The sequence below is a fragment of the Salvelinus namaycush genome, chromosome 28 (assembly GCF_016432855.1).
Source record: "Salvelinus namaycush isolate Seneca chromosome 28, SaNama_1.0, whole genome shotgun sequence".
Lineage (NCBI taxonomy): Eukaryota > Metazoa > Chordata > Actinopteri > Salmoniformes > Salmonidae > Salvelinus > Salvelinus namaycush.
Window position 1 is genome coordinate 17,941,424 of NC_052334.1, and position 27,656 is coordinate 17,969,079.

At 43.8% G+C, this 27,656-nt stretch overlaps 1 protein-coding gene across 2 annotated transcripts; it reads left to right on the forward strand.

Moving 5' to 3' along the window:
* Nucleotides 1-12,530: 12,530 nt before the first annotated feature.
* Nucleotides 12,531-26,061, forward strand: LOC120023755. 2 transcript variants are annotated; one of them, XM_038967845.1, is made up of 8 exons: nucleotides 12,531-12,578; nucleotides 12,680-12,755; nucleotides 14,194-14,335; nucleotides 22,181-22,247; nucleotides 22,507-22,576; nucleotides 22,690-22,803; nucleotides 23,091-23,180; nucleotides 23,301-26,061. In XM_038967845.1, exons 3-8 carry the CDS (start codon nucleotides 14,202-14,204, stop codon nucleotides 24,182-24,184), a joined length of 1,359 nt encoding a protein of 452 aa, XP_038823773.1. In that variant the 5' UTR covers nucleotides 12,531-12,578; nucleotides 12,680-12,755; nucleotides 14,194-14,201; the 3' UTR covers nucleotides 24,185-26,061. The 2 variants fall into 2 exon arrangements, with proteins under 2 accessions (XP_038823773.1, XP_038823774.1); XM_038967846.1 differs by lacking the exons at nucleotides 12,531-12,578; nucleotides 12,680-12,755 and having other exon boundaries at nucleotides 14,278-14,335; nucleotides 22,181-22,409.
* Nucleotides 26,062-27,656: the final 1,595 nt, after the last annotated feature.

A 27,656-nucleotide genomic window follows, 5' to 3' on the forward strand; every position in this document is an offset into this window, starting at 1 on the left:
GGCTCTCCTCCAGGTATGATGACAGTGGCAGACAAACATCTGGGCAGAAGGTATGCCGACCTCTTCTTCCTGCTCAGGGAAGAGCGGGGGCTGATACCCCAGGGAACACTCAAAGGGAGATAGACCGGTGGCAGAGCAGGGAAGGGTGTTGCGGGCGTATTCGACACACACCAGCTGCTGGCTCCAGGTGGTGGGGTTGGCGGAGACCACGCAGCACATAGTAGTCTCTAGGTCCTGGTTGGCTCGCTCCGACTGGCCATTGGACTGGGGGTGAAACCTGGAGGACAGACTAGCCGATTACCCAATGAGGGTGCAGAACACCTTCCAGAACCGGGACGAGAGCTGAGGGCCCCGGTCAGAGACCATGTCGACTGGTAGTCCATGGATCCGGAAGACGTGCTGCAACATGAGCTGGGCCGTCTCTTTGGCAGAGGGTAGTTTGGGGAGAGGAATGAAGTGGGCTGCTTTGGAAAACCGATCTACCACCGTCAAGATGGCCGTGTTGCCATCAGATGGTGACAAAGTCCAGGGAGATATGAGGGACAGGCATAGGTTGGAGCAGACCAGCCAGGGCTTGTTGAGGAGTCTTGTTTTGTGCACAAACTGTGGAAGCGGCAACAAATGCGGAGACGTCAGGGACCATGGTAGACCACCAAAAGCGTTGTCGCACAAGAGCCAGGGTCCGACGGGAGCCCAGGTGCCAGGCCAGTCTGGAGGAGTGGGCCTTGGAGCGGACCACGTCAGCCACAAACATCAGGTTATCTGGACCCCCCCCCCCCCCCCCCCCGGGGTTCGGCTGGTAATGCTGTGCCTTCCGGACCGGGATGCATGGGCACAGGGTCTTGTCCTTCTGCGCTGGCGGGAGAGGACGAAGGACAGATAAATCCTGCAGCTAGGGAGTCCCCAATGTAGGTCTCCATAGCCTTGGTCTCCTGTCCCGACAGTGAGTACAGTCGTCCCCGGGGCAGAGTGGTGCTAGGGAGACTGTCAATCCTGCAGTCATATGGTCGGTGCAGCGGAAGCGAAGTGGCCCGGGCCTTGTTGAACACTTCCCGAAGGTCCTGGTATTCCGCGGGAATGGCGGACAGGTTGCGCTGACTTCAGACAATGGGTGTGGCAGAACGGACTCCAGCCCATGATGGCACCAGTAGACCAGCTGATGAGGGGATTGTGTCGCTGGAGCCAGGAGAATCCCAAAACCACGGGAATCTGAGGAGACTTAATAAGCAGAAATTGAATAGTCTCCCTGTGATTCCCTGACACCAATAGGTTGATGGGAGTGTTATTATGAGTGACCCGGCCTATAGAGCGCCCGTACAGCGCTCTAACATCAATGGGAATGGAGAGGGGCTGAGTGGGGATGTTCAGCTTGGAAGGCAGGGTGGCATCCTAAAAGCTCTCATCGGCCTCAGAGTCTATGAGGACCCGAAGAGATTTAGCCTGGTTTCCCCACAGCAGAATGGCATGAAAAGGGGTGCGAGCAAGGGAAGCAGAAAAGTTCTCCATATGGCCCACCAGAATACTCGCTCCTACCGGTGAGCCTGGTCTTTTAAAGGACAAGAGGACCCTAAGTGACCAAGAGTCCCGCAATACAGACAACTCTTCGTGATGACCCTGTATTGCCAGTTCCCCTGGCGACAGCCCAACTCTGCCTAGCAGAAGCGGTGACTCAGCCATCTTCGGCTACTCTCGGGGGATGTCGGGAAGTTGGGAACTTCCGGGATGACTCGAAGGCAAGGTGGAATCCCTGGACGTGCGAGCGAAATCGAATTTCCTCTCCCTCTGTCGTTCCCGTAATCGCCAATCGATTCGGATGTTCAAAGCGATGAGGGATTCGAGATCCGTATGTAACTCCCGAGCAGCAAGCTCGTCCTTGACCTCCTCCGAGATGCCGTGCAGGACCATATCAAACAGCGCTTCCTGGTTCCAAGCACTCTCTGCTGCCAACGTGCGGAAATCCACTGCATAGTCTGCCACACTGCGGGAGTCCTGCCGAAGCTGGATTAGCTTCCGGGCAACTTCTCTCCCGGAGAACGGTGCATCAAAAACCTTCTTCATCTCTCCCACAAACCCCTCCAGGCTAACGCATATGACCGGCAGTTGTTCACCACAGTAGCCCAGGAGAGAGCCATCCCGGACATCAGCGTGATGAGGTAGGCTATCTTGGAGCGATCCAAGGGGAAGGAGGAGGGCTCGAAGATGAGGGCACACTGAGCTAGAAACGCCCGACAGGTTCTCGGCTCTCCATTGAAATGTTCCGGGGGAGGTAAGCGTGGCTCCCGAGAAGGTGGAGTGATCGATGAGACGGCGCTGCTAACAGCTGAGTTACTGAGGGGCTGCGGGGTTACCACCATGGTAGGCTGCCTCCCAGACAACCCGCGGAATTGCTCCAGCAAAATGGCCACTGCCCGGTCATGGCGTTCAGTCAACGTTTGGACCCCCTCCATAAGGCCATGAAGCAGTTCCTCGTGCCTACTGATGGTGGCTCCTTGGGAGGAGATGACGTTGCGCAGCTGGCCCGGGTCTTCTGGGTCAGTCATGGCCAGTTTGTACTATCAGGTTTGAAGGTAAGACCCAGGTGCAGACAGTGTCGAAGTAACAAAAGTTTATTAACCTGTTTGGGCTGCAGGGGCAGTATTGAGTAGCCAGATAAAAGGTGCCCATTTCAAACGGCCTCGTACTTAATTCTTGCTCGTACAATATGCATATTATTATTACTATTGGATAGAAAACACTCTCTAGTTTCTAAAACCGTTTGAATTATATCTGAGTCAAACAGAACTCATTTGGCACAAACTTCCTGACCAGGAAGTGGAAAGTCTGAAATCGAGGCTCTGTTCTACTTCCTGCCTATAAATGGGCATGATACGTTTTAGTATACATGCACTTCATAGACCTTCCCCTGGATGTCAAGAGGCGGTGAGAGGAGAAATTGAGTGTTTATCTTGGTCTGAAGTGGAATACAAGCTCTTTGTATGACGTGTCCCCCATTTTCTGTTTTCTGGAGAGCGCGAGGAGGTACCTGGATTTGCCTTCTGTTTAGCTGCCGTTATAGGCGACTACTATCTCCGGCTTTGATTTTATTTGATACATGTGACCATATCATCGTAAAGTATGTTTTTTCAATATAGTTTATTGATTATTGAAATTTTTTCGGGAGTTTTGCCATGTTCCGTTCTCTGACTTTGTTGACGATGGAGAGATTCGCGCCACTTGGCTAGTGTGCTTGCTAATTCAAGAGGGAAAGTGGCCGTTCTAAATCCAAACAACGATTGTTCCCGACAAAGGACCCCTTGTCCAACATTCTGATGAAAGATCAGCAAAAGTAAGAAACATTTTATGATGCTATTTCATATATCTGTCGTACATGTGAACTAGTCGTCGGCCCCCAACTTTTGGGTACTCAAGCTATACCGAAGCTGGATGTCGTAATGAAGTTATTTTTTAGAATTCTAACACTGCGATTTCATTAAGAACTAATGGATCTATCATTTCCTATACAACATGTATTTTTTAGTTATGTTTATGAATAGCTATTTGGTCAGAATATGTGTGTCAGAAAAAGTGTCAGAAAAATATCCGGACGTTGTGGAAAAAGTAGCTACGATAGCACAATGTATAACCACTGATTTCAGCTCTAAATATGCACATTTTCGAACAAAACATAAGTGTATGTATAACCTGATGTTATAGGACTGTCATCTGATGAAGAATATCAAGGTTAGTCAAAAATTATATATCTTTTACTGGTTTGTTACGATCGCTAACTTTTACTGCTGGGAAATGGCTTGTGTTTCTGGCTATTGTGGTAAGCTAATATAACGCTATATTGTGTTTTCGCTGTAAAACACTTAATAAATCGGAAATATTGGCTGGAATCACAAGATGCCTGTCTTTCATTTGCTGTACACTATGTATTTTTCAGAAATGTTTTATGATGAGTAATTAGGTATTTGGCGTTGGTGTCTGTAATTATTCTGTCTGCTTTCGGTGCAATTTCTGATTGTAGCTGCAATGTAAACTATCATTTATACCTGAAATATGCACATTTTTCGAACAAAACATAGATTTATTGAATAACATGTTATAAGACTGTCATCTGATGAAGTTGTTTGTTGGTTAGTTTGGTTGGTTCTTGGTTAGTTAGGTTGGCTTTGTGCATGCTACCTGTGCTGTGAAAAATGTCTGTCCTTTTTTGTATTTGGTGGTGAGCTAACATAAATATACGTGCTGTTTTCGCTGTAAAACATTTTAAAAATCGGACATGTTGGCTGGATTCACAAGATGTGTACCTTTCATTTGCTGTATTGGACTTGTTAATGTGTGAAAGTTAAATATTTAAAAGAAATATCTTTTGAATTTCGCGCCCTGCACTTGAGCTGGCTGTTGTCATATTGTGGGCGGCCTCGGGCTGCAGCCATAAGAAGTTAAATCAAACACGGGCAGGCAAAGGTACAGGACAGCAGGCAGGCTCAGGGTCAGGTCAGGCAGATGTCAGTAATCCAGAGTAGTGGGGCAAAGGTACAGGACGGCAGACAGGCTCAGGGTCAGGGCAGGCAGAAGTCGGTAACCCAGAGTAGTGGGGAAAAGGTACAGGACGGCAGGCAGGCTCAAGGTCAGGGCAGGCAGAAAGGTCAAAACCGGGAAACCAGGAACTATAGACAAGACAGGAGCAAGGGGAAACCCGCTGGTTGGCTATGATGAACAAAACGAACTGGCAACAGACAAACAGAACACAGGTATAAATACACAGGGGATAATGGGGAAGATGAAAAATCTGTCGATGTGCCCTTGAGCAAGGCACTTATATCAAATTGCTCCAGGGTCACCGTCAATAATGGATGATCCCTGGCCGTGACCCCACTCTCCAAGGGTGTCTCAGGGGTAGTGGGATATGCAAAAAACAAATGTCCAATTCACATATAATACACATTTGTACATGTGTGAAATAGGACAAATTAAGCACCCACCCAATTATTATTAAATGGTTGAAAGTGCAGTAATAACTCATTTAAATGACAACTAAACCAAAAATCTGACATTTGGTTGTGCTTTTATACTGAACAAAAATATAAACGCAACATGTAAAGTGTGGTCCCATGTTTCATTAGCTGAAATAAAAGACGCCAGAAATGTTCCATATGCACAAAAAGTTTATTTCTCTTAAATTGTGTGAACAAATTTGTTTACATCCCTGTTAGTGAGCATTTCTCCTTTGCCAAGATAATCCATCCACCTGACAGGTGTGGCATATCAAGAAGCTGATTAAATAGCATGATCATTACACAGGTGCACCTTGTGCTGGGGGCAATAAAAGGCCATTCAAAAATGTACAGTTTTGTCACACAACACAATGCCACAGATGTCTCAAGTTTTGAGGGAGCATGCAATTGGCATGCTGACTGCAGGAATGTCCATCAGAGCTGTTGCCAGAGAATTGAATGTTAATTTCTCTACCATAAGCCTCCTCCAACGTCATTTTTGAGAATTTGTCAGCAACCGGCCTCACAACCGCAGACCTTGTGTAACCATGCCAGCCCAGGACCTCCACATTCGGCTTCTTCAACTGCAAGATTTTCTGAGACCAGCCAACTGTACAGCTGATGAAACTGAGGACTTTTTCTGTCTGTAATAAACCCGTTTTGTGGGGAAAAAATAATTCTGATTTGCTGGGCCAGACTCCCCAGTGGGTGGCCTATGCCCTCCCAGGTCCACCCTTGGCTGCGCCCCAGTCATGTGAAATCCATAGATTAGGGTCTAATGAATTTATTGCAATTGACTGATTTCCTTATATGAACTGTAACTCAGTAAAATCCCTGAAATTGTTGCATGTTGCGTTTATATGTTTATTCAGGACATCTAAAAGTATGTTTACTGCTAAATGTTAGCATATTCTACAATATTCACAAAGTTGACTTTCTTGTCTGTCTTTGTGATGTCACTGTTGAGAAGATGTAACCTGATTAATCAGTAGCATGTTGATGTTGTTGATGTTGTTTTGAGCCGGTTGCTGGGGTACCCGTGCTTGATATGAAAAAGGAGCATTGTATGCCAGAGGATAAAATGTAGAGATCATGTACAACTCTTATTGTGTTAACAATGTTTTTGGCAAAGCAACACCTCAAAAAACGCTACCTAACTCAGTATGTCACAGCATTTCCCAAACTCGGTCCTCGGGACTCCAAGGCATGTTTTGGTTTTTGCCGTAACACTACACAGCTGATTCAAATGATCAAAGCTTAATGATTAGTTGATTATTTGAATCAGCTGTGTAGTGCTAGGCCAAAAAACAAAACGTGCACCCCTTGGGGTCCAAAACGTGCACCCCTTGGGGTCCTGGCGGCCCTGTCCATGCTGCTGCTTTGCCAAACTCTGTTACCGCCGACCGTACCCGCTCCGCCGCAAGCTATTCCAGGTTATGAAAACCGGTCTGGCGTACATGCAAACTTCAGTCCCCTGGCCAGCAGGACCTGGGGAGACGACTCTGCTATGACCCCACACGCAATTCAGGTGAGAGAGAGAGGGAGGGGAATGAGGGAGAGAGAGAGAGACAGAGAAAATTGAGGTTGACGAGAGGATTCTGCCTGTAGAGTGCATTTGTTGACACTGATATCACACACAGGTGTTGCTGTTCCTCTTGGCAGCATTCTGCTTTTCCTCTCCATTTCTGAGGGTTCCTTCCCAGGGCGTCATCGGCCACGGACACCAGCGCTTCCATTTCCTCCTCTCCCTCTGCACGCTGACCCAACAGGAAGCTGTGCTTGAGGATTTCCTTTCCCGACGGGTGTCCCTGATGAGTGAGCACGTGGAGGGCCGCCTCCTGATGGCAGCCATGTAATTTCCTGTACAGGTGTTCTGTAGTGCGCTGACAGCTGTGGTCAGGAGGAGACGGGTGAAGTGGAGGCTGAGGAAGGAGGACACGGAGAGGCGGGAGGGAAGAGAGGATGGAAGGAGGTAGAGAGCAGAGGAAGAAAGGGTAAAAGAGGAAGGATACCGACAATTGGGAATTGTAATACATTGGAAGGCCTTCCTACGATGACTTGATATCTTAACTTTAAGCTATTGATGATCATAGGCTTACATGCTGACCACACCGTGCCATCGCATGTTGATTTTATCCACCCACACCAGACGCGATCAGGACACGAAGGTTGAAATATCAAAACGAACTCTGAACCAACTATATTAATTTGGGGACAGGTCGAAAAGCATGAAACATTTATGGCAAATTATCTAGCTAGCTTGCTGTGGCTAGCTAATTTGTCCTGGGATATAAACATTGGGTTGTTATTTTACCTGAAATGCACAAGGTCCTCTACTCCAACAATTAATCCACAGATAAAAGGGTAAACTGAGTTAGTTTCTAGTAATCTCTCCTCCTTCAGACTTTTTATTTTTCTTGGGACTTTATGTGGCGGTTGTCAACCAACTTTACGGTGCATTACCACCACCAACTGGACTGGAGTGTGGACCTCAGTTCATCTTTCAATCACCCACATTGGGTATATGCTCCTAAAAAACAATGAGGAGATGGGAGAGGCAGGACTTGCGGTGAGTCAAGCGTCACAAATAGAACCAAGTTCTATTTTAGCACCTAGCTATGCAGACACTCATTGACGTGCGCGAGCAGTGTGGGTGCAATGATTGAATAACATGTATGTGTACATTTATTTTGCAACGCGAGCGGTGTGGTCAGCATGTTAGAAAATGTTGAGGTGGTTGAAAAGGTTGTTTAATTTGTAGTGTGCACCTCTGAACACAGGGAGGCAGTGTCTACTGTCATTACTATCTACTGCAGGGAGCGGTGTGAAGCAAATATAAATACTTTTTCACCAAGAACAATGATTCTGTGACTACACTGGGCACAGCCAGAAGAGGACTGGCTAACCCTCGGTTTATTCCTATGTTCCTGCCTGTCTAGGGAGTTTGTATTAGCCACTGTGCAATGCGGTGGTTTTAGGGTAGGTATCTGTAAAGCACTTTGTGACAACTGTTGTAAAAAGGGCTTTATAAAATACATTTGATTGATTTACTATGTTTCTCCTCTACAACATTCTACCTTCGCCTCAAACACACAGCCACTGTATTAACCCCTCACATAATAGTACACTGACACTAGATGGGTCAGCTGCAAAGTCAGAACTGTCTATATTGTAAAAATTCATGAAGGCTTCTTGGTCTTAATTTAGGGTTAGGCATTAGGATTAGCAGTGTGGTTAGGGTTAAGATTGAGGCTAGGTTTAAAATCAGATTTTATGCCTTTGTGGAGCTGCCTCCAGGTCAAGATTCATGACAATAAATGCCAACCTGCACACTGTATTCACCTCTTACATAATGGCACTGGGCTTTTACTGCTTTTTAAGATGTACTTACTTTTCACTGCTGTAAGCACAGTGCAACAATACTTAATGAACTCGTTGCACTGTTTTAAGAGTAAGACTTTCCCAGTAATAAAAACACACTAATGTAAGGGTTGAATGTAAAGTGTTTCATAAAATTACAATATCTGTGCAGGTCTTAACATATAAAATATACATAATCTTAACGTAATAAAGTTGAGCTGTGATAGTTGTGATTCTGAAAGCTAAAGGCAGACGTTAATTCTTATCAGGAAGGTGATAAGGGTGAGAGAAAGGGATAAAGCATGCCAGAATATGACAAGTGTGTCACATTGAGTGAGAATGAGAGTTGTGAATGAGAAAGTAAAGTTCAAAAGTTACTTGCTGCTGAACGACACATGGAATCAGATATCAGTGAGAAGCGAACAGAGACAGACAAAGAGGGAGAGAAGTGGTGGCTGTAGTGTACCATATACAAATAAAATCAGATTTTATTAGTCACATGCGCCGAATACAACAGGTGTAGACCTTACAGTGAAAAGTTTACTTACAAGCCCCTAACCAACAACACCGTTTAAAAAATACATATAAGAATAAGAAATAAAAGTAACAAGTAGTTAAAGAGCAGGAGTAAAATAAAAATAGTGAGACTATTCAGGGGGTACCGTTACAGAGTCAATGTGCGGGGGCACCGGTTAGTCAAGGTAACTGAGGTAATATGTACATGTAGGTAGAGTTATTAAAGTGACTATGTATAGATGATAACAATAGATAGTAGCAGCGGTGTAAAAGAGGAGGGGGGGGGGGGGCAATGCAAATAGTCTGGGAAGCCATTTGATTAGATGTTCAGGAGTCTTATGGCTTGGTGATAGAAGCTGTTTAGAAGCCCCTTGGACCTAGACTTGGCGCTCCGGTACCGCTTGCCGTGCCGTAGCAGAGAGAACAGTCTATGACTAGGGTGGCTGGAGTCTTTGACACTTTTTAGGGCTTTCCTCTGACACCACCTGGTATAGAGGTCCTGGATAGCGGGAAGATTGACCCCAGTGATGTACTGGGCCGTACGCACAACCCTCTGTAGTGCCTTGCGGTCGTAGGCCAAGCAGTTGCCATACCAGGCAGTGATGCAACCAGTCAGGATGCTCTCGATGGTGCAACTGTAGACCCTTTTGAGGATCTGAGGATCCATGCCAAATCTTTTCAGTCTCCTGAGAGGGAATAGGCTTTGTCATGCCCTCTTCACAACTGTCTTGGTGTGATTGGACCATATTAGTTTGTTGGTGATGTGGACACCAAGGACCTTGAAGCTCTCAACCTGCTCCACTACAGCCCCGTCGATGAGAATGGGGGTGTGCTCGGTTCTCCTTTTCCTATAGTCCACAATCATCTCCTTTGACTTGATCACGTTGAGGGAGAGGTTGTTTTCCTGGCACCACATTGCCAGATCTCTGACCTCCGCCCTGCGGCCTTGTGAATGTTGACCTGTTTAAAGGTCTTACTCACATCGGCTGTGGAGAGCGTGATCACACAGTCGTCCGGAACAGCTGTTGCTCTCATGCATGTGTCAGTGTTATTTGCCTCGAAGCGAGCATAGAAGTATTTTAGCTCATCTGGTAGGCTCGTGTCACTGGGCAGCTCTCGGCTGTGCTTCCCTTTTGTAGTCTGTAATGGTTTGCAAGCCCTGACACATCCGACGAGCGTCGGAGCCGGTGTAGTACAATTCAATCTTAGTCCTGTATTGACACTTTGCCTGTTTGATGGTTCATCACAGGGCATAGCGGGATTTCTTAGAAGCTTCCGGGTTAGAGTCCCGCTTCTTGAAAGCAGCAGCTAACCTTTAGCTCAGTGCGGATGTTGCCTGTAATCCATGGCTTCTGGTTGGGGTATGTACGTTCGGTCACTGTGGGGACGACGTCATCGATGCACTTATTGATGAAGCCATTGACTGATGTGGCGTACTCCTCAATGCCATAGGAAGAATCCCGGAACATATTCCAGTCTGTAGCTTAGCATCTGCTTCATCTGACCACTTTTTTATTGACCGAGTCACTGGTGCTTCCTGCTTTAATTTTTGCTTGTACACAGGAATCGGGAGGATAGAATTATGGACAGATTTGCAAAATGGATGGCGAGGGAGAGCTTTGTACGTGTCTCTATGTGTGGACTAAAGGTGGTCTAGAGATTTTTTCTGCTCTGGTTGCACATTTAGCATGCTGAAATTTGGTAAAACAGATTTAAGTTTCCCTGCATTAAAGTCCCTGGCCACTAGGAGCGCCACATCTGGATGAGCGTTTTCCTGTTTGCTTAATTCGGAATACAGCTCATTGAGTGGGTTCTTAGTGCCAGCATTGGTCTGTGGTGGTATGTAGACAGCTGCGAAAAATACAGATGAAAACTCTCTAGGTAGATAGTGTGGTCTACAGCTTATCATAAGATACTCTACCTCAGGCGAGCAAAACCTTGAGACTTCCTTTGATATTGTGCACCAGCTGTTGTTTACATATATGCATAGTCCGCCACCCCTTGTCTTACCAGACACCGCTGTTCTATCCTGCCGATACAGCATATAACCAGTATGTTGATAATGTCGTCGTTCAGCCACTACTCCGTGAAGCATAAGATATTACAGTTTTTAATGTCCCGTTGGTAGTTTAATCCTCCTCGTAGGTCGTCGATTTTATTTTCCAATGATTGCACGTTAGCTAGAAGAATGTAAATCGCCTAGGAATTCTCAGAAGGCAGCCCGACCTCCGTCCTCTTTTTCTCCGTCGTCTCTTCATACAAATTACGGGGATGTGGGCCTGTTCCCGGGAAAGCAGTATGTTGTTCATGTCGGGCTCGTCGTACTCGTTAAAGAAAAAAAAAGCTTCTGCCGTTTGACATTGACATGGCACATTTGGGTGAGGAGGTGTCGCTCTCTGTTGACCGTCTGTGACAAGGTCAGAGGTCAAGCGTTCTGACCCTGCAAAAGATTTTTAATCTGTGAGTAATAATTTCTCTTCACCTGTGTGTTAGTTTTTTAATGTGTGTGTGTGTGCTTGTGGACCTTTGTGTAAATACTGTATATACTCCATGAACACTGTATATGCTTTTTCGCATTTTAAATCTCCTCAAACTGTCGTGTCATACACAATACCAACTGGTATTTCTGATCTCCTTTATCTCCCTCTATCATCTCAGTGGCACACACAGCTGGGGTCACAACACACTACGCACCACCAGTGATCAAGGGTTAAACGTCAGTTGGCGGCTGCTGTGCACTGATAAAATAGTTATATAGTTAAATAGTCAGTTTGATATCATTGTACAGTAACCCCTTATCTGTCCCAAATACATGCACAGCAAGAGATACTCTGTCGGTCTTGTACGAGAACATCAACAACTGCTTGAACACAATTCCCAGAACACAAGACACACAACAAAACAAGAGCCTCTTGAAAGAGATGAATGAAAGAAATAGAGAGAAAGATGGTGTGTTTCAGGATTACAGCATTCAGTCTGTACAGTGAAAGTTAGTCATGTCCCTTTAACACGTACAAATGCCAGTATTGTTCAGTATTTGCCTTCTGTCCTGTGTGTTCAAGGCTGTCAATGAGTAAACTGGCTGGCTTTCGAGGAGGGAGGATTCTGTTTCGATACAGTGGCGCGGTCACATTGTGAATTGTAAGATTGCCGTAGGCTACAGTCAAAGCTTTAGGTGTCAGGGAATACCTGTTCATTAACACTGTTCTTTGAAGTGTGAGTTTTCTGGTGTGGTTGAAACAACCTGCTCCTTCGTGCAAGGATTACAGTATTTGCTCATAAAAATGTTGCATTTCAATATTATTTAAAGATTTATCTGCAATACACTGTATGTTGTTTGGATTTTGTGATTGTTTGGATTGTTCCCATCAGGGGTGTAATCATTAGTCCAAACTGTTGAAAACAGTTGGGTTTTACAACAAAAACGTTCTATTTTACAAATGTATGTAGGTCCTTCCCCCATTTTGTTCCCTTTGGTTCTGTTTGGTTCCTAGTGAATACACCCCAGGTACAGAGCAAGAAGTCAAACGAGCGCCCTCATTTTTATGAGCACCGGCTTTTGTATCATCCTATAAAAATGTGTTTCAATGAACAGCATCCCATTTTGATTGGCTCAAGTCAATGGGTCATTGATTGGCAGAGGCAGTGAGACCCCTCCCACCAGGTGAAAGTGTTTCAGAGAACACAGAATGGAACTGACATTAGGTCACACTTGGAATGGTAGAATAGAATATAAACAATCTTAATGATATCAATTGTCAGATGTTTATTTGATCTGAATGTTAATAACTGAGTATTTTTCTTTCTGCTATTGGACACAGGATGTTGACAGATGGCCTTGGGTTATGCGTTTGATTGGATTGTAACAGTCAAGACGTTATCCCTGTGAATCACAAGGTAAGTTATTTTGTATGAAATACTGTAACTTAGCTTGTAACAATCTGTAGAAGCCATGCATATAATGAACATGTGTTTATCACCATTTCAATTTGTTTTACTTTGATTAGAATGATTTGCACACTTGTTGATAACACTGCATTTACCTACAGACATTGTTTTTGCTGGTATCACATTCACTGATTGAGCAAGTGCAGTAAGTGATTGGAAAAGTCAGCTACTCTTAATCATCAGTAAGTGATGTATTTGATGAGGTCCGGAGGTAATAGGGTGTGACAGGACAGTATTGTTGTCTCTGCTCTCATAATTACAGGCTTATTTGTTGGATTGTATTCCAGCAATCTTCAGTGCCCTCTTGTTTATGCAGTGAATCTGTCTATCCTGTCCTTTTTTTTGTTCATGTGCACGTTTATTCTTTTAGGCCCATTTAAAAAAAGATATATATATATATATATATTTTTTTTAAATATTGGTGCTGATTTACTGCCAGCAATATAAATCCCTCACTATTTTGTTTAAAATAGTGGCAATGTTTTTGCTGTCTTACCATCTACTGTAAGGGGCTAAGCAGGCCTCTCACCCTCAAGTGCATAAGCAAGCAGCCAGCACCTCCTTAAGTAGATATGGGTGCAGACAGAGGTGGGTTTTGCATGAAATAGGGTGATTCCTTACTAAACTAGGGCAAAAAAAGTATTTCACTCTGTTACTTTTTCCCTTGGGAAAATATTTGACATTTGTATCTGGAATTTTGAAATGTCTGTAGAGTATATTCAACAATTTATTGAAAATAAGCCAACATTTTGGTTTTATATATTATGTTTATATTTTTCAATATTCATAACTTACTATAAGGAAATTTTCATTGAAATCAAAATACTACTCATTTTAGAGCAAGAGGTAAATCTTCACATGACACCAATTTTTGCTTTGTAGCAGCTACAGGTGAAACATTATGGAGTTTTAAAGGAAGCCTGGGTAAGGCCCGATGTCAGAAATATGACAACTTTTATTATTTCTTAATTATACTTTTAGATATGTCAACAATCCTTCATCCAAAGGACCATTATTGGATTACATTTTGTGAAAATCCTCAACATGGTATTTTTGTCCTATAGCTTCGTAAGGAATCACCCAATGAGAATTTAGTCAACATTGTGAATATACAAAGAACTCTAAACATGACTTTAATAATATTATGTGCAAACTGTACATGGGTAGGGTGTAGCTAGATCCTCTGTGTACACTTGTGTACTCTGCTCTATTTTGGCAACTTTTCTTTAATCATGTAACCATAAGTGTCCATAAGTACATATTGACAACAAACTAAACACTTATTTCAGTAGATGAAACGCTTGTATTTCAACCAAGCCCACGAAAGCATGTATTCACCTACCCACTTTCTCTCCACCTCGCTCACTAAAGTGTCCCCCTAAAACAGCAGTTGCCATGGTGCAGGTGAGAGAGGTCATGGGGCCATGGGCAGCTCCAGGGTTGGGGTCATTCTCTTCAGATTTCGTCGTGTTCTCTCTGCTCTTCCTCCTCCTCTCCATCATCCTCGCCCTCTGCACTAACTGTAGAAGGTCAGTGATCAACTATTTTGCATTTCTGAAGGAACATATTTTGTTGCATAAGAGAGAGCATTTGATGCCTGAGTATATGACCATACATGGCAGGATTACAGGTATGAATTGTAGGTTAATGTATGAATGAAACATGCATGGAGTTCAGTGCTCCAGGCTAAAACCAGTTCACCCCTCCCTACAGTACATGATAGACTCAGGCTAAAATAACAGAACACTTTCTCCTACCCACTGTGGCTATGGCGAGAGTGGTTTTACATGTAAACCATGACTAGAAAAGTAATGTATATGTAGGAATGCTCACTGGGTACTTATGAATCATTATCAATGTATGCTTGATCAATGTCATGATACTCTACGCCGCAGGAGTATCATGACATACTCTACGCCGCAGGAGTATCATGACATACTCTACGCTGCAGGAGTATCATGACATACTCTACGCCGCAGGAGTACGCATCCTCTCCAGGGGTGAACTGGGGAGGATGGGCTTGTGGTAATGAGTGGAATCTAGGGAATGGTATCAAACACATTTTTGTTCATGTTTGATGCCATTCCATTTGCACCGTTCCAGCCATTACTACGAGCCGTCTTCCCCTCAGCAGCCTCCTGATGCTCTACAGCTGATAGGGACATTGAGTCTTTGAATGCCATATTGAGTGGTTTTGTCTTCTAGATAATCATAAACCTATATCTCTCTAATGCATGCACTAATATGCTCGCACACACACACACCAGGAATTCCTCTGGTATCCCTCTGGCGATACATTACGAGACAACACATTTCACATAATGTAACGCGTATATGTTGATGCCACCAGTAGATAACTCATTGTCTGAAGGATAAAATCAATTTCTCTCTTTTTGAGAGAGAATACACATACCTTCAAACACTGCATTCCATGCATGTCTCCAATGATTTGATAGTGTCAGTGCAAGAGTTCACACTTCACCTTCCCTGTGTTACAATCAGACTAATGGGTCATTCCTCACGAAACTATAACAACAACAAAAAAGACCATGATTTTCACTAAATTGTATCCATAGAAGGGTCCTTTGGTGGCAGGATTGTTGACATGTATTTGACATTTGTATCTGGAAGCATAATTGAGAAATAATTAATCAAAGTCGGCATATTTATGACATTTTGGCCTAACCCAGGCTTCCTTTAAAACTCCATAATGTTTCATCTGTAGGTGCTACAAAGCAAAAGTTGGTTGTCACACGAAGCTTTACCGCTTGCTCTGTAACATGAGTAGTATTTTGATTTCAAAAACACATTTCTTACATGCATTTATGAATATAAAAAATATAATCATGAATATTGAAAATATAAATTGATTTGGATAATTTTTCAATATATTGTTGAACATAATATACTTTACATATCAAAGTTCCAGAGGGTGATCTCTGCTACTTTTAGTTATCACCGTGCCTACCTATAGCTCCATGACCCCGGCTACTTTTAGTTATCACCGTGCCTACCTATAGCTCCATGACCCCGGCTACTTTTAGTTATCACCGTGCCTACCTATAGCTCCATGACCCCGGCTACTTTTAGTTATCACCGTGCCTACCTATAGCTCCATGACCCCGGCTACTTTTAGTTATCACCGTGCCTACCTATAGCTCCATGACCCCGGCTACTTTTAGTTATCACCGTGCCTACCTATAGCTCCATGACCCCGGCTACTTTTAGTTATCACCGTGCCTACCTATAGCTCCATGACCCCGGCTACTTTTAGTTATCACCGTGCCTACCTATAGCTCCATGACCCCGGCTACTTTTAGTTATCACCGTGCCTACCTATAGCTCCATGACCCCGGCTACTTTTAGTTATCACCGTGCCTACCTATAGCTCCATGACCCCGGCTACTTTTAGTTATCACCGTGCCTACCTATAGCTCCATGACCCCGGCTACTTTTAGTTATCACCGTGCCTACCTATAGCTCCATGACCCCGGCTACTTTTAGTTATCACCGTGCCTACCTATAGCTCCATGACCCCGGCTACTTTTAGTTATCACCGTGCCTACCTATAGCTCCATGACCCCGGCTACTTTTAGTTATCACCGTGCCTACCTATAGCTCCATGACCCCGGCCACAGCAAAGTTCGATACTAGCCTATGATAGATTTTATGACTAGAGAGAGACTGTCAAATAATACAGCAAAGAGCTGCTGTTTTTATGAGTGAGTTCATGTCTAAGTTTTATTCAGCAATGTCAACACTGTTTTTATTCAACACTACTACAAAACATAAAACAAGCTTCTCTCTACGTCTGCTTGCGCTGCAACTGCAATGAATTTGTAGCCGATAGGCCTGCGGTTTTATTATTATTAGCAGCAGCTAGTCCTGTCTATTTTAATATGGAGGAATATTTCACTCTATCTGGTCATAGGAACAACATGTATTTGTTCCTGAGGCAGATGCGGTGCGACAGGAGATTCGCTATCAGGTGGAAGACTGTCCCCTCTTTCTGGTCAGCCTTGCTGGAGGAAAGGAAGGAGAGAGTGGGACCGTGAGAGGCAGATCTTCTGCTGCCCTCTCCCTCTCTCTGCTGAGACTAATGCTGTGTTCAAAACAACTGGGAACTCAGAAATCTCAGACTTCCAACTTCAGTGAGTTCAAGACCATTGGGAACTCGGGATTAATTTTTTTTTTATCGCAATCTCCATAGGAAAGCATTGGTAGTAGATTGGCCTTGCTGAAGAGCTCAGTGACTTTCAACGTGGCACTGTCTTAGGATGCCACCTTTCCAACAAGTCATTTTGTCAAATTGCTACCCTGCTAGAGATGCCCCAATCAACTGTAAGTGCTGTTATTGTGAAGTGGAAATGTCGAGGAGCAACAGCTGCGAAGTGGGTCTCACAAGCTCACAGAATGGGACCGTCGAGTGCTGATGCGTGTAGCCTGTAAAAATCGTCTGTCTTCGCTTGCAACACTCACTACTGAGTTCCAAACTGCCTCTGGAAGCATCGTCAGCTCAAGAACTGTTCGTCAGGAGCTTCATGAAATGGGTTTCTATGGCCGAGCAGCCGCACACAAGCCTAAGATCACTATGCGCAATGCCAAGTGTTGGATGGGTGGTGTAAAGCTCGCCGCCATTGGACTCTGGAGCAGTGGAAACGCGTTCTCTGGAGTGCTGAATCTTGCTTCACCATCTGGCAGTCCAATGGACAAACCATGGTTCAGGCTAGGCCCCCATGCACAAAGTGAGGTCCATACAGAAATGGATTGTCTAGTGTGGAAGAACTTGACTGGCCTGACCTCAACCCCATCGAACACCTTTGGGACGAATTGGAATGCCGACTGCGAGCCAGGCCTAATCGCCAAACATCCGTGCCCAACCTCACTAATGCTCTTGTGGATGAATGCTGCGGGGACTTGTTTCCAATGTTCCAACATTTTAGATGAAAGCCTTCCCAGAAGACTGGAGGCTGTTATAGCAGCAAAGGGGGGACCAACTTCATATGAATGCCCATGATTTTGGAATGAGATGTTCGACGGGCAGGTGACCACATATTTTTGGTCATGTAGTGTACCATCAGTCCCGTAACATAAAGCGAATTATTAAAATGTATGCTCAGCTGTGCCTTGCAAGTGCTACACCAACTGATCTATTTTGTTATCAAAGTTAGACGTGCTTTTTAAATGCAAAAGTAATATTGACTCAAAGTTTGACCACTGCTATAGAGTATATGTTCAACAATACACTGAGTGAACAAAAAATTAGGAACACCTTCCTAATATTGAGTTGCACCCCCTTTTGAGAACAGCCTCAATTCGTTGGGGCATGGACTCTACAAGGTGTCAAGTGTTCCACAGGGATGCTGGCCCATGTTGACTCCAATGCTTCCCACAGTTGTTGAGCATTATGGAGTCTTCAAGGTAATTTTCCTGTGTTTTTCCATATGTTTCAACACTGAGGTTGGAATAGTACTGTGAAAATTATGATAATTCCCATTTAGTGTAAGAGCATTTAGTGTAAGACCACCTGAATTTCAGCCTGTTTTGGTGTGCCTAGTGACATCGCCAGGTGGTAAATGAGTTAGTAGAGCAATAAGAAAGAGATCGAATCCTCTCTGCCAATACAGCTAGTTTTCAGTTTTCCCCTCCCCACTCACACCATTCCCAGACATTCCTGACTAAATTCTTGCTTGAGAAATTACTCTTTGCTATTTTTGTTTTTCATTTCTTTTCCATTTGAATTGAAAACAATCACTGTAAGGTACTTAATTGTTACCCAGACATGATTTGATATTAAGAACGACTGCATTGGACCTTTTTAAAAGGCAATTGCACTTCCTGATTTGGTGTCGTTTAGATTTGGTTCATTAACAAATTATAGCGGCCATGACTGAATTCAAAAAGGAGTTTGTTTCGGGGTGGCAGGTACTGTAGCCTACAGTAGTGGTTAGAGCATTGGGCCAGTAACTGAAAGGTTGCTGGATCAAATCCCTAAGCTGACAACGTAAAAATATGTTGTTCTGCCCTTGAACAAGGCAGTTAACCCACTGTTCCCCAGTAGGCCGTCATTGTAAATAAGAATTTGTTCTTAACTGACTTGCCTAGTTTTAAAAAATGTACCTTTTGGGGTATGGTTTGTGGGTGTCTCGGGGCTAGTTAGGGACTGTCAATAAATTACACAATGTTCACGTTGCACACCTTTTAGTTTTTTCATTAAATCCTGTCAATATTGGTATAGGAATTAATACAATTTAGTTTTTAAGTAATTTTGAGCTATTGGAATTTTAACATTGTCCCATGTGTAATTTACTGACTATCCCGAAATGACCCCATAGGGATATCCAAAGTCAACACAAATTTACCACAGCCATTACGATTGGGTCTGTATTGATGGTTACTTGTGCCAGACGTTGTCAGGTTGAAACATACCCAACCTTCATTTATGTTGTGAAGTCTCACAACTCTGCTTTGCACTAGATTGACTTTATGACCAAAATTATCCTATTTACACTTTGTAGTCAGTGTAAATACTGATACCAAAGGCTGTTTTCTAAATGAGAAGTTGGTTTTTAGGGGAAGTTGCTCTTCAACCCCCTAAGGTCGATGCCCTTATGGAAATCTAAGTAGCATATAATAAAAATCTGTCCGTTTAAGCTAGAGATGTTTTTTTTTGCATTGGATACATTTCAGTCCACTGCATGCGCCTGTCGCACTTCCAGATCTGTGGTGAAAGGTGACAGAGCTAGAGTGTGTTTGTCAGACCATGAGACATCCCAAAAAGCAGTCTTCTCACAATTGTCTGTCGCGTCCGATTTGGCCTACTAATTATGACCCATCTATGGACCGATGAGACTCTCATGAACACAATCTTGTTCTGTTTTGCTCTACAACCCCCACAAGCGTCTTGGGACTTGTCTGAAGTCGGTACAGCCGATCTGCCAACTTTCTGTAGCATCTGAACAGTTTTGGCTACACGGCACCAATGTAACAGTATAACTTTACGGCGTCCCCTCGCCCCGACCCGGGCGCGAACCATGGACCCTCTGCACACATCAACAACAGTCGCCCAAGAAGCATCGTTACCCATCGCTCCACAAAGGCCGCGGACCTTGCAGAGCAAGGGGAACCACTACTTCAAGTCTCAGACCAAGTGACGTCACCGACTGAAACGCTGCTAGCGTGCACCACCGCTACCTAGCTAGCCATTTCAAATCGGTTACATTAACATGACCCCATCTGTGGAAAGGTATATGTCAGTTGCTTTGCTCTAGGATGCCCACAGGCTTCCCAAAAACTCGTCTGAAGGTCCCTTGGTACCAGCTGCAAAAATGTATGGAAGTACATTGCATTCGGAAAGTATTCAGACCCCTCGACTTTATCTATATTTTGTTAAGATTCAGTCTTATTCTAAAATGTATTAAATAAATGTTCTTCATCAATTTACATACAGTACCCCATAATGACAAACCGAAAACAGGATTTAAGAATTTTTGCAAATTTATAACAAAAAAAACAAAAAAAACTTATGTAAATAAGTATTCAGACCCTTTGCTATGAGATGTGAAATTGAGCTCCGTTGCATTCTGTTTCCATTGATCATACTTGAGATGTTTCTACAACTTGATTGGAGTCCACCTGTGGTAAATTTAAACTGATTGGACATGATTTGGAAAGGCTCACACCTGTCTACTGAAGGTCGCACAGTTGACAGTGCATGTCAGAGCAAAAACCAAGCCATAAGGTCGAAGGAATTGTCTGTAGAGCTCCGAGACAGGATTATGTCGAGGCACCGATCTGGGGAAGGGTATCAAAAAATATCTGGAGCATTGAAGGTCCCCAAAAACACAGTGGCCTCCATTCTTAAATGGAAGAAGTTTGGAACCACCAAGACTCTTCCTAGAGCTGGCTGTCCGGCCAAACCGCGCAATCGGGGGAGAAGGGCCTTGGTCAGGGAGGTGAACAAAAACTCGATGGTCACTCTGACAGAGCTCTAGAGTTCCTCTGTGGATATGGGAGAACCTTCCAGAAGGACAACCATCTCTGCAGCACTCCACCAGTCATGCATTTATGGTAGAGTAGCCAGACGGAAGCCACTCCTCAGTAAAAGGCACATGACAGCCCATTTTGGAGTTTGCCAAAATTACATTAAGACTCTCAGACCATGAGAAACAAGATGATCTGGTCTGATGAAAACAAGATTGAACACTTTGGCCTGAAGGCCAAGTTTCACGTCTGGTGGAAACCTGGCACATCCTTACAGTGAAGCATGTTGGGCATCATCATGCTGTGGGGAAGTTGTTCAGGGACTGGGAGACTAGTCAGGGTCGAGGGGAAAAATGAACAGAGTAAAGTACAGAGAGATCTGGGATGAAAACCTGCTCCAGAGCGCCCAACCTCAGACTAGGGCAAAGGTTTGCCTTCCAACAGGACAATTACCCTAAGCACACAGCCAAGACAATGCAGGAGTGGCTTCAGGACAAGTCTCTGAATGTCTCTGGAGAGACCTGACAATGGCTGCGCAGCGATGCTCCCCATCCATCCTGACAGAGCTTGAGAGGATCTGCGGAGAAGAATGGGAGAAACTCCCCAAATACAGGTGTGCCAAGCTTATAGCGTCATACCTAAGAAGACTTGAGGCTGTAATCACTGCCAAAAGGTGCTTCAACAAAGTTCTGAGTAAAGGGTCTGAATACTTATGTAAATGTGATATATTTTATTTTTTATACATTGGCAAAAAATTCTTTACCTGTTTTTGCTTTGTCATTATGGTGTGTGTGTGTGATGAGGATTTTATATATTTTTTTAAATCTCTTTTAGAATAAGGCTGTAATGTAATAAAATGTGTAAAAAGTCAAGGGGTCTAAATACTTTCCAGATGCACTGTGTGTGTCGCTTAGTAGAAGCAGAACGCTCACCACACATCAGTTAGTATGGTGGAGAGGTGAGGAGTGATATATGCCAATTAGTAATGAGTAGGATTATTAGGTGGCTATTATGGAAATGCGATCAGTTTGGGAATTTTGCCAGAACACCGAGGTTAACAGCCCTACTCGTGCGACACGTGCCATGAGAATTTTAATGACCACAGAGTTAGGACACACGTTTAACGTCCCATCCGAAAGCTGAATGTGCAATGTCCCCTTCACTACCCTGGGGCATTGGGATCTTCTTAGACTAGAGGGGATAGTGCCTCCTACTGGTCCTCCAACACCACTTCCAGCAGCATCTGGTCCCCCATCCAGGGACCGACCCTGCCTACCTTCAGAGGCAGGCCAGCACTGGGATGCAGGGTGGCATGCTGCTGACTAAACATACTGTAAGCATTGGTAGATATTTCTTGTACAAGTTCTGATTCTCTAGTTTGTGTTCCACAGGCATTCCTATACGCTGCGGGATGGTGGTGAGGAAGTGGACAGAACCCAGTCACAGCTGGTCAGAGTGGTGAGATGGGACAGGCAACAACAATGATGACCGCTATGTCCTGTCCAGGGTTACACTTGGGGTGGGGGTAGGCGCTCAGAAGTCGGTTAGATTGGAGGTAGGGAGATACGGAGGAAGCAAGGAATGAGTAGAAGGGAGGGATGCAATGGATGGAATCCTTTTGTGAGTACTTTGTCTAGAGACCAGTGATGAGAAATGGGTTATTCTGAAACCAGTATAGCTGTGATGTCATTTGCTGATGATGATATTTGATTGACAGGTGAAGCTAGAGGATGCCTTGGCCGCCAGGGAGAACTCAATGATCAATGACATCAGAAAAGATGAGAGTGGTGGGAAACCCAACTGTTCCACTTTTTTTCAAGTGTTATCTAATTACAACAAGCAGAGAGGAGAAGTGGTTGTTTTACGGTGTGTGTTTGGTTTTCATCTCCTCCTTGGTTAGATTTCAGTCCCAGACCTGAGGACAGTGCCATTGGTGTCCCAGAGCAGCCTCCTGCTGAGCAGGATGTCACCTGGTTGAAACCCTGGAGGAGCCACAGGCAGGCACCTGATCAAGGTGCTACCTTCACCAATCTCTGTTTCTCTCCCTCCGTATTTCTTCCATGTGTCTGGTTGCATCCCAATCTCGCCTACCTCCCAACATGTTCACTTCCCTTCACTGACTTGAAAGGAAATAACTGGCATAAGGAATATTGATATAAACTCCCTTGCCTCCACCAATCCAATGCTATTAGATTCATGGGAAGTAGAACAAGTGAACATTTTTAGAAAAAGTTATATATTATTGGGACACAGCACAAGTGTAGTGGGTGAGTTTAACAGGTGTGTTTTGATGCCCTGCAGGTGATTCTCCAAGTACCTTGCAGATTGCCAACAGAACCCACATGGCCATGACGATTATATCTCCTTCGCCTCCCACAACCGTCGACATTGGTAGGCTATCTCAAATCACCCATGTGCATTTCCTCATACTAATGGGGCTCAATCTCTCTTTGGCCAAGCTTAAGGTTAAGTGAAACATCTCAATTATTTACTACTTCTCTCACCTTGTAGGTGACCTGAGTGATGTCCTGAACTTCACACCTGAGCTCCACTTTATAGATGCCACCATCGTGAGCAGCTTTGAACCTGTTGCTGTCCCCATCCTTGAACCTCTGGTTGTCCCCATCGTGAGCATTCTTGAACCCGTGGAAGTCCCCAACGTGAATGTCCACATCGTGAGCAGTTTTGAACCTGTGGAAGCCCCCATCGTGGATCTCCCCATCATGGATGTCACCATTGTGAATAGCCTTGAACCTCTGCAAGCCCCAATTGTGGATGCACCCATCGTGAGCAGCCTTGAACCTGTTGAACATGCGGATGCCACTGTCATTAATGACCTTGATATCCCGAATGCTCCAGTTGGCTTAGAGAACCTGGATGCCCCAGTCATCAACAGTCTTGACACACTGGTGCTGGATGCCCTCATTGTAAACAGCCTTGAACCTGTGGACATCCCTGTCATCAATGACCTTGACACTCCAGATACCCCCATCGTAAATATTCTTGACACCCTGGAGGTGGATGCTCCCATCATAGACGTCCCCATCGTGGACAGCCTTGCACCTGTGGAAATCCCCATCATGAATGACATTAACCTCCTGGAGGCCCCTGCGGAGTTCAGCTCCAGCTTTAACCCTCAGCTTGAAGTAGAGGTTCATGTGGATGGTGAGGACCAGAACCAGGGGCTTTCCCTGTGTGTCCGACCCCAGCATACCTATGAGATCATTGGGGAGCCCAATCCTGATGAACACTCTGTGGAAGTGGACCTGGCAACCCCAAGCTCTCAAACCATAGCTGAACTGGTCAATAAATCCACCACACATTCTGACGATGATACAACCACAGTCACCGAGCCAGCGGACCTGGCAAGCACAGGCTATGAGACTATAGCTTAACTGGTCCAGGATTCGAGTGCAACCACACTGCCTGACGATGACCCTATCACAAACCCAGTCACAGAGCCAGGGGATCTGATAACCCCTGGGTATGAAACCATAGCTGAACTGGTCCATAAATTGAGCGCAACCACACTGCCTGACGATGAGCCAATAACAACCACAGTCACAGAGCCAGAAGGGCTTGACCTTACAAGCCCTCTCTCATTGGTAGAGGAGGGTTTCTGTGACGGGGTGGAATCCAATGTACGCTAGAGTGAGAAGGAAGCTTAGTAAAAGTACCACGCCACCCCCTGTGCTTCCATCGGAGGATGAGGAACCGGAGGGATTTTCACCTCCATTACCAGAGAAGTGGAGAGATGGAGGGATGATCATCGTAGAATATCTCATAAGACTTCAAATGTGTGTTACGTCATAAATTATATTTATATAGACTCAACTGTGCCATTTCTAGATGTAACATGTCTCAGATGATGAAGATAAGGGTTGTACCCAGTCCTCATCTTATACGATCTCATGAGACAGGTATCTATCTCACTGTCCTATCCTTCTTATACACTATTTCCAGTCCTTTCATTAGCTTTGCATTAAACTCCGTACAATGCTATGCTACATATTCCATAAGGAAGGACCCTAAGCCCAGAGTAGAACTGGGTCACCTAACATGTTCCAGAGTAGGCTTTATGTTTGTATTTACTAACACATTACAGGGTGAAGTGGCAATTACACAGTAATAAAGCATTGAGTTACTGGTTTCTTTGAGATTCATTCAACTTGGTCCACTTAAGACTCGTTCCCTCTCTAGAATTACAAACATTATACTTTAATGACAATAGTGGTGCATTCTTAATAAATAATTCATGTATATCAACAAATTAAATGGACAACATTATGGGTGTGTCTGAATACCCATACTTAAATAGAAGGCTTTTTGGGTATGCAATTTTTATTTATAGTATGTGTCATTTAGAAAATGTAGTATGCTTTAAGTGCAAGAATGTCATACTAATTTTGGCTTTAAATCAATTAGAATTTGCGCATAGAGAATGACAGAGGACTCCAGTGGCCAAAAACTTGTTTTATCATGGGCATTGAGGAATTTCACCATTTTGAAGTAGTTAACTGGGTGGGACTTCCTATGGGTTAAGGAAGGCTCATATAATTCCATCCAGGTCCAAGGATGGATCAGCCATTGAATTTTACTTGTGCGCAAACATTCCATAACTGTAGGGGCAGTAAATCGCCAACCTTGGCTTTATACCTGTTCAGACAACACACTCCGGATGGCAGTACGCAACCTTTCAGTTTGTTAACCAACTGCACTAAAATGTACTACTTTAAAATGGAGATGGCCTCAATGGCGCTGCACATGCTCTCACAGACGCTATAATGGGACAGGTACAATGTTGTGTCCTCTAACTATCTCTATGAATTTGCTGCACACTATTGAGGAAGATAATTGTCTTTTCACACAAGTATTTGACAACAGCTGATAAACAGAATAGGGGACACGCTCTACAAAAATTTACAAATAGCAGGGAACAAGCGCGTTTGAGCATTAGATGACGCCATTTCAGTATGGCTGAGTGGTATGTTGATATTTGTTGCTTACTGCATACATTTTTACTAAACAGTACATTGTAAATAGTATGTTGTACTATTAATACACAGTATGTAGTTTTAGTAAATAGTAGGCATTTCCATTTATTTATTCAAAGCTGTACAGGCGAGGGGTAAAACCAATCATTTAGAATTTATGTACAATATAACTATAAATTCAGTGTTATAAAATGTCTATTGTCATTATTAGAGCATATAGGCTGAGCAGAATGAAATACAAGGACAGATGTAATACACCATTACAATATCACATTAGAAAATCTGTAACCTCATTCATTACAACAATTTAATTTGAAATTAAACATATCAGAATTCCAATTCAAAATATTGTGTAAGCGCTTCTGTGTGCAGATGCAATTAATTTTTCTCACCACAGTGGGGAAGTACAACTCACTATCTCTTACTGGATTTCTCTGTCAGTGGAAAGTGAGATGCCAAAGAATGTGCCACATTCAGCCCCTCTAAAACCCTGCTGGATACTGTGCATTCCTTCTGAGGAAGGGTGGGGACACCGCTAGAACTGTGGTCAGGAAATGAACCTTAAATACACATCCCTAGCACATACCTTTTAAAAGTAGGCATTGAGAGAAAAATATGCCTTTTGTTCAACTATTATAGCATGCCCATAAGCCTTGTTGAAATAAGTGAAGTCTTTGAGCTGTGTAACTCTAGACAACTGGGAAATCGGGAATAAATTAGCTCCGACTGGGAAAATACATTTTGAACGGTCATCCAACTCAGAATTGTAAATCCGGCCTCTTTCTAGAGCTACGACTTGAAGCTCAATGACGTCATCATGATTCGGCCTTGTTTCCGAGTTCCCAGTTGTTTTGAAAGCACCATAAATCCAGAGAATGCCAGACTTTGAAATTCGCAACATTAAGACTACAAAACTACAAGGACATTGCTCAATGACAAATGTTTTGTAAGACCGAATTGTTTCTGCAGCAATTTTGTGGGCTGACACGATGTTGAATCCCACATTGGAATAGACCACTGGATGATTCTGTCTATTACCCATTGACAGACATATCCATGGAGATAATTAATAGTTTATTAGATTGGTTGGTGTCTGTAGCCCTGCATGGTGCTGCAAATGCAGTATTTAATTATATATTATATATATACAGTACCAGTCAAAAGTTTGCACACATCTACTCATTCAAAGGTTTTTCTTTATATTTGGTATTTTCTCAATTGTAGAACAATAGTGAAAACATTAAAACTATGAAATAACACATGGAATCTTGTAGTAACCAAAACAGTGTTAAACAAATCAAAATATATTTTTTCAAAGTAGCCACCCTTTGCCTTGATGACAGCTTTGCAAACTCTTGGCATTCTCTCAACCAGCTTCATAAGGTAGTCACCTGGAATGCCTTTCAATTAACAGGTGTGCCTTGTTAAAAGGTAATTTGTGGAATTTCTTTCCTTCTTAATGCGTTTGAGCCAATCAGCTGTGTTAGCCCTATTTGATAAAAGACCATGTACATATTATGGGAAGAACTGCTCAAATAAGCAAAGAGAAATAACAGTCATCATTACTTTAAGACATGAAGGTCAGTCAATACGGAAAATGTCAACAACTTTCTTCAAGGGCGTCACAAAAACCATCAAGCGCTTTGATGAAACTGGCTTTCATGAGGACCGCCACAGGAAAGGAAGACCCAGTTACCTCTTCTGCAGAGGATAAGTTCATTAGAGTTCACTGCACCTCAGATTGCAGCCCAAATAAATGCTTCACAGAGTTCAAGTAACAGACACATCTCAACATCAACTGTTCAGAGGAGACTGCGTGAATCCGGCCTTCATGGTCGAATTGCTGCAAAGAAACCACTACTAAAGGACACCA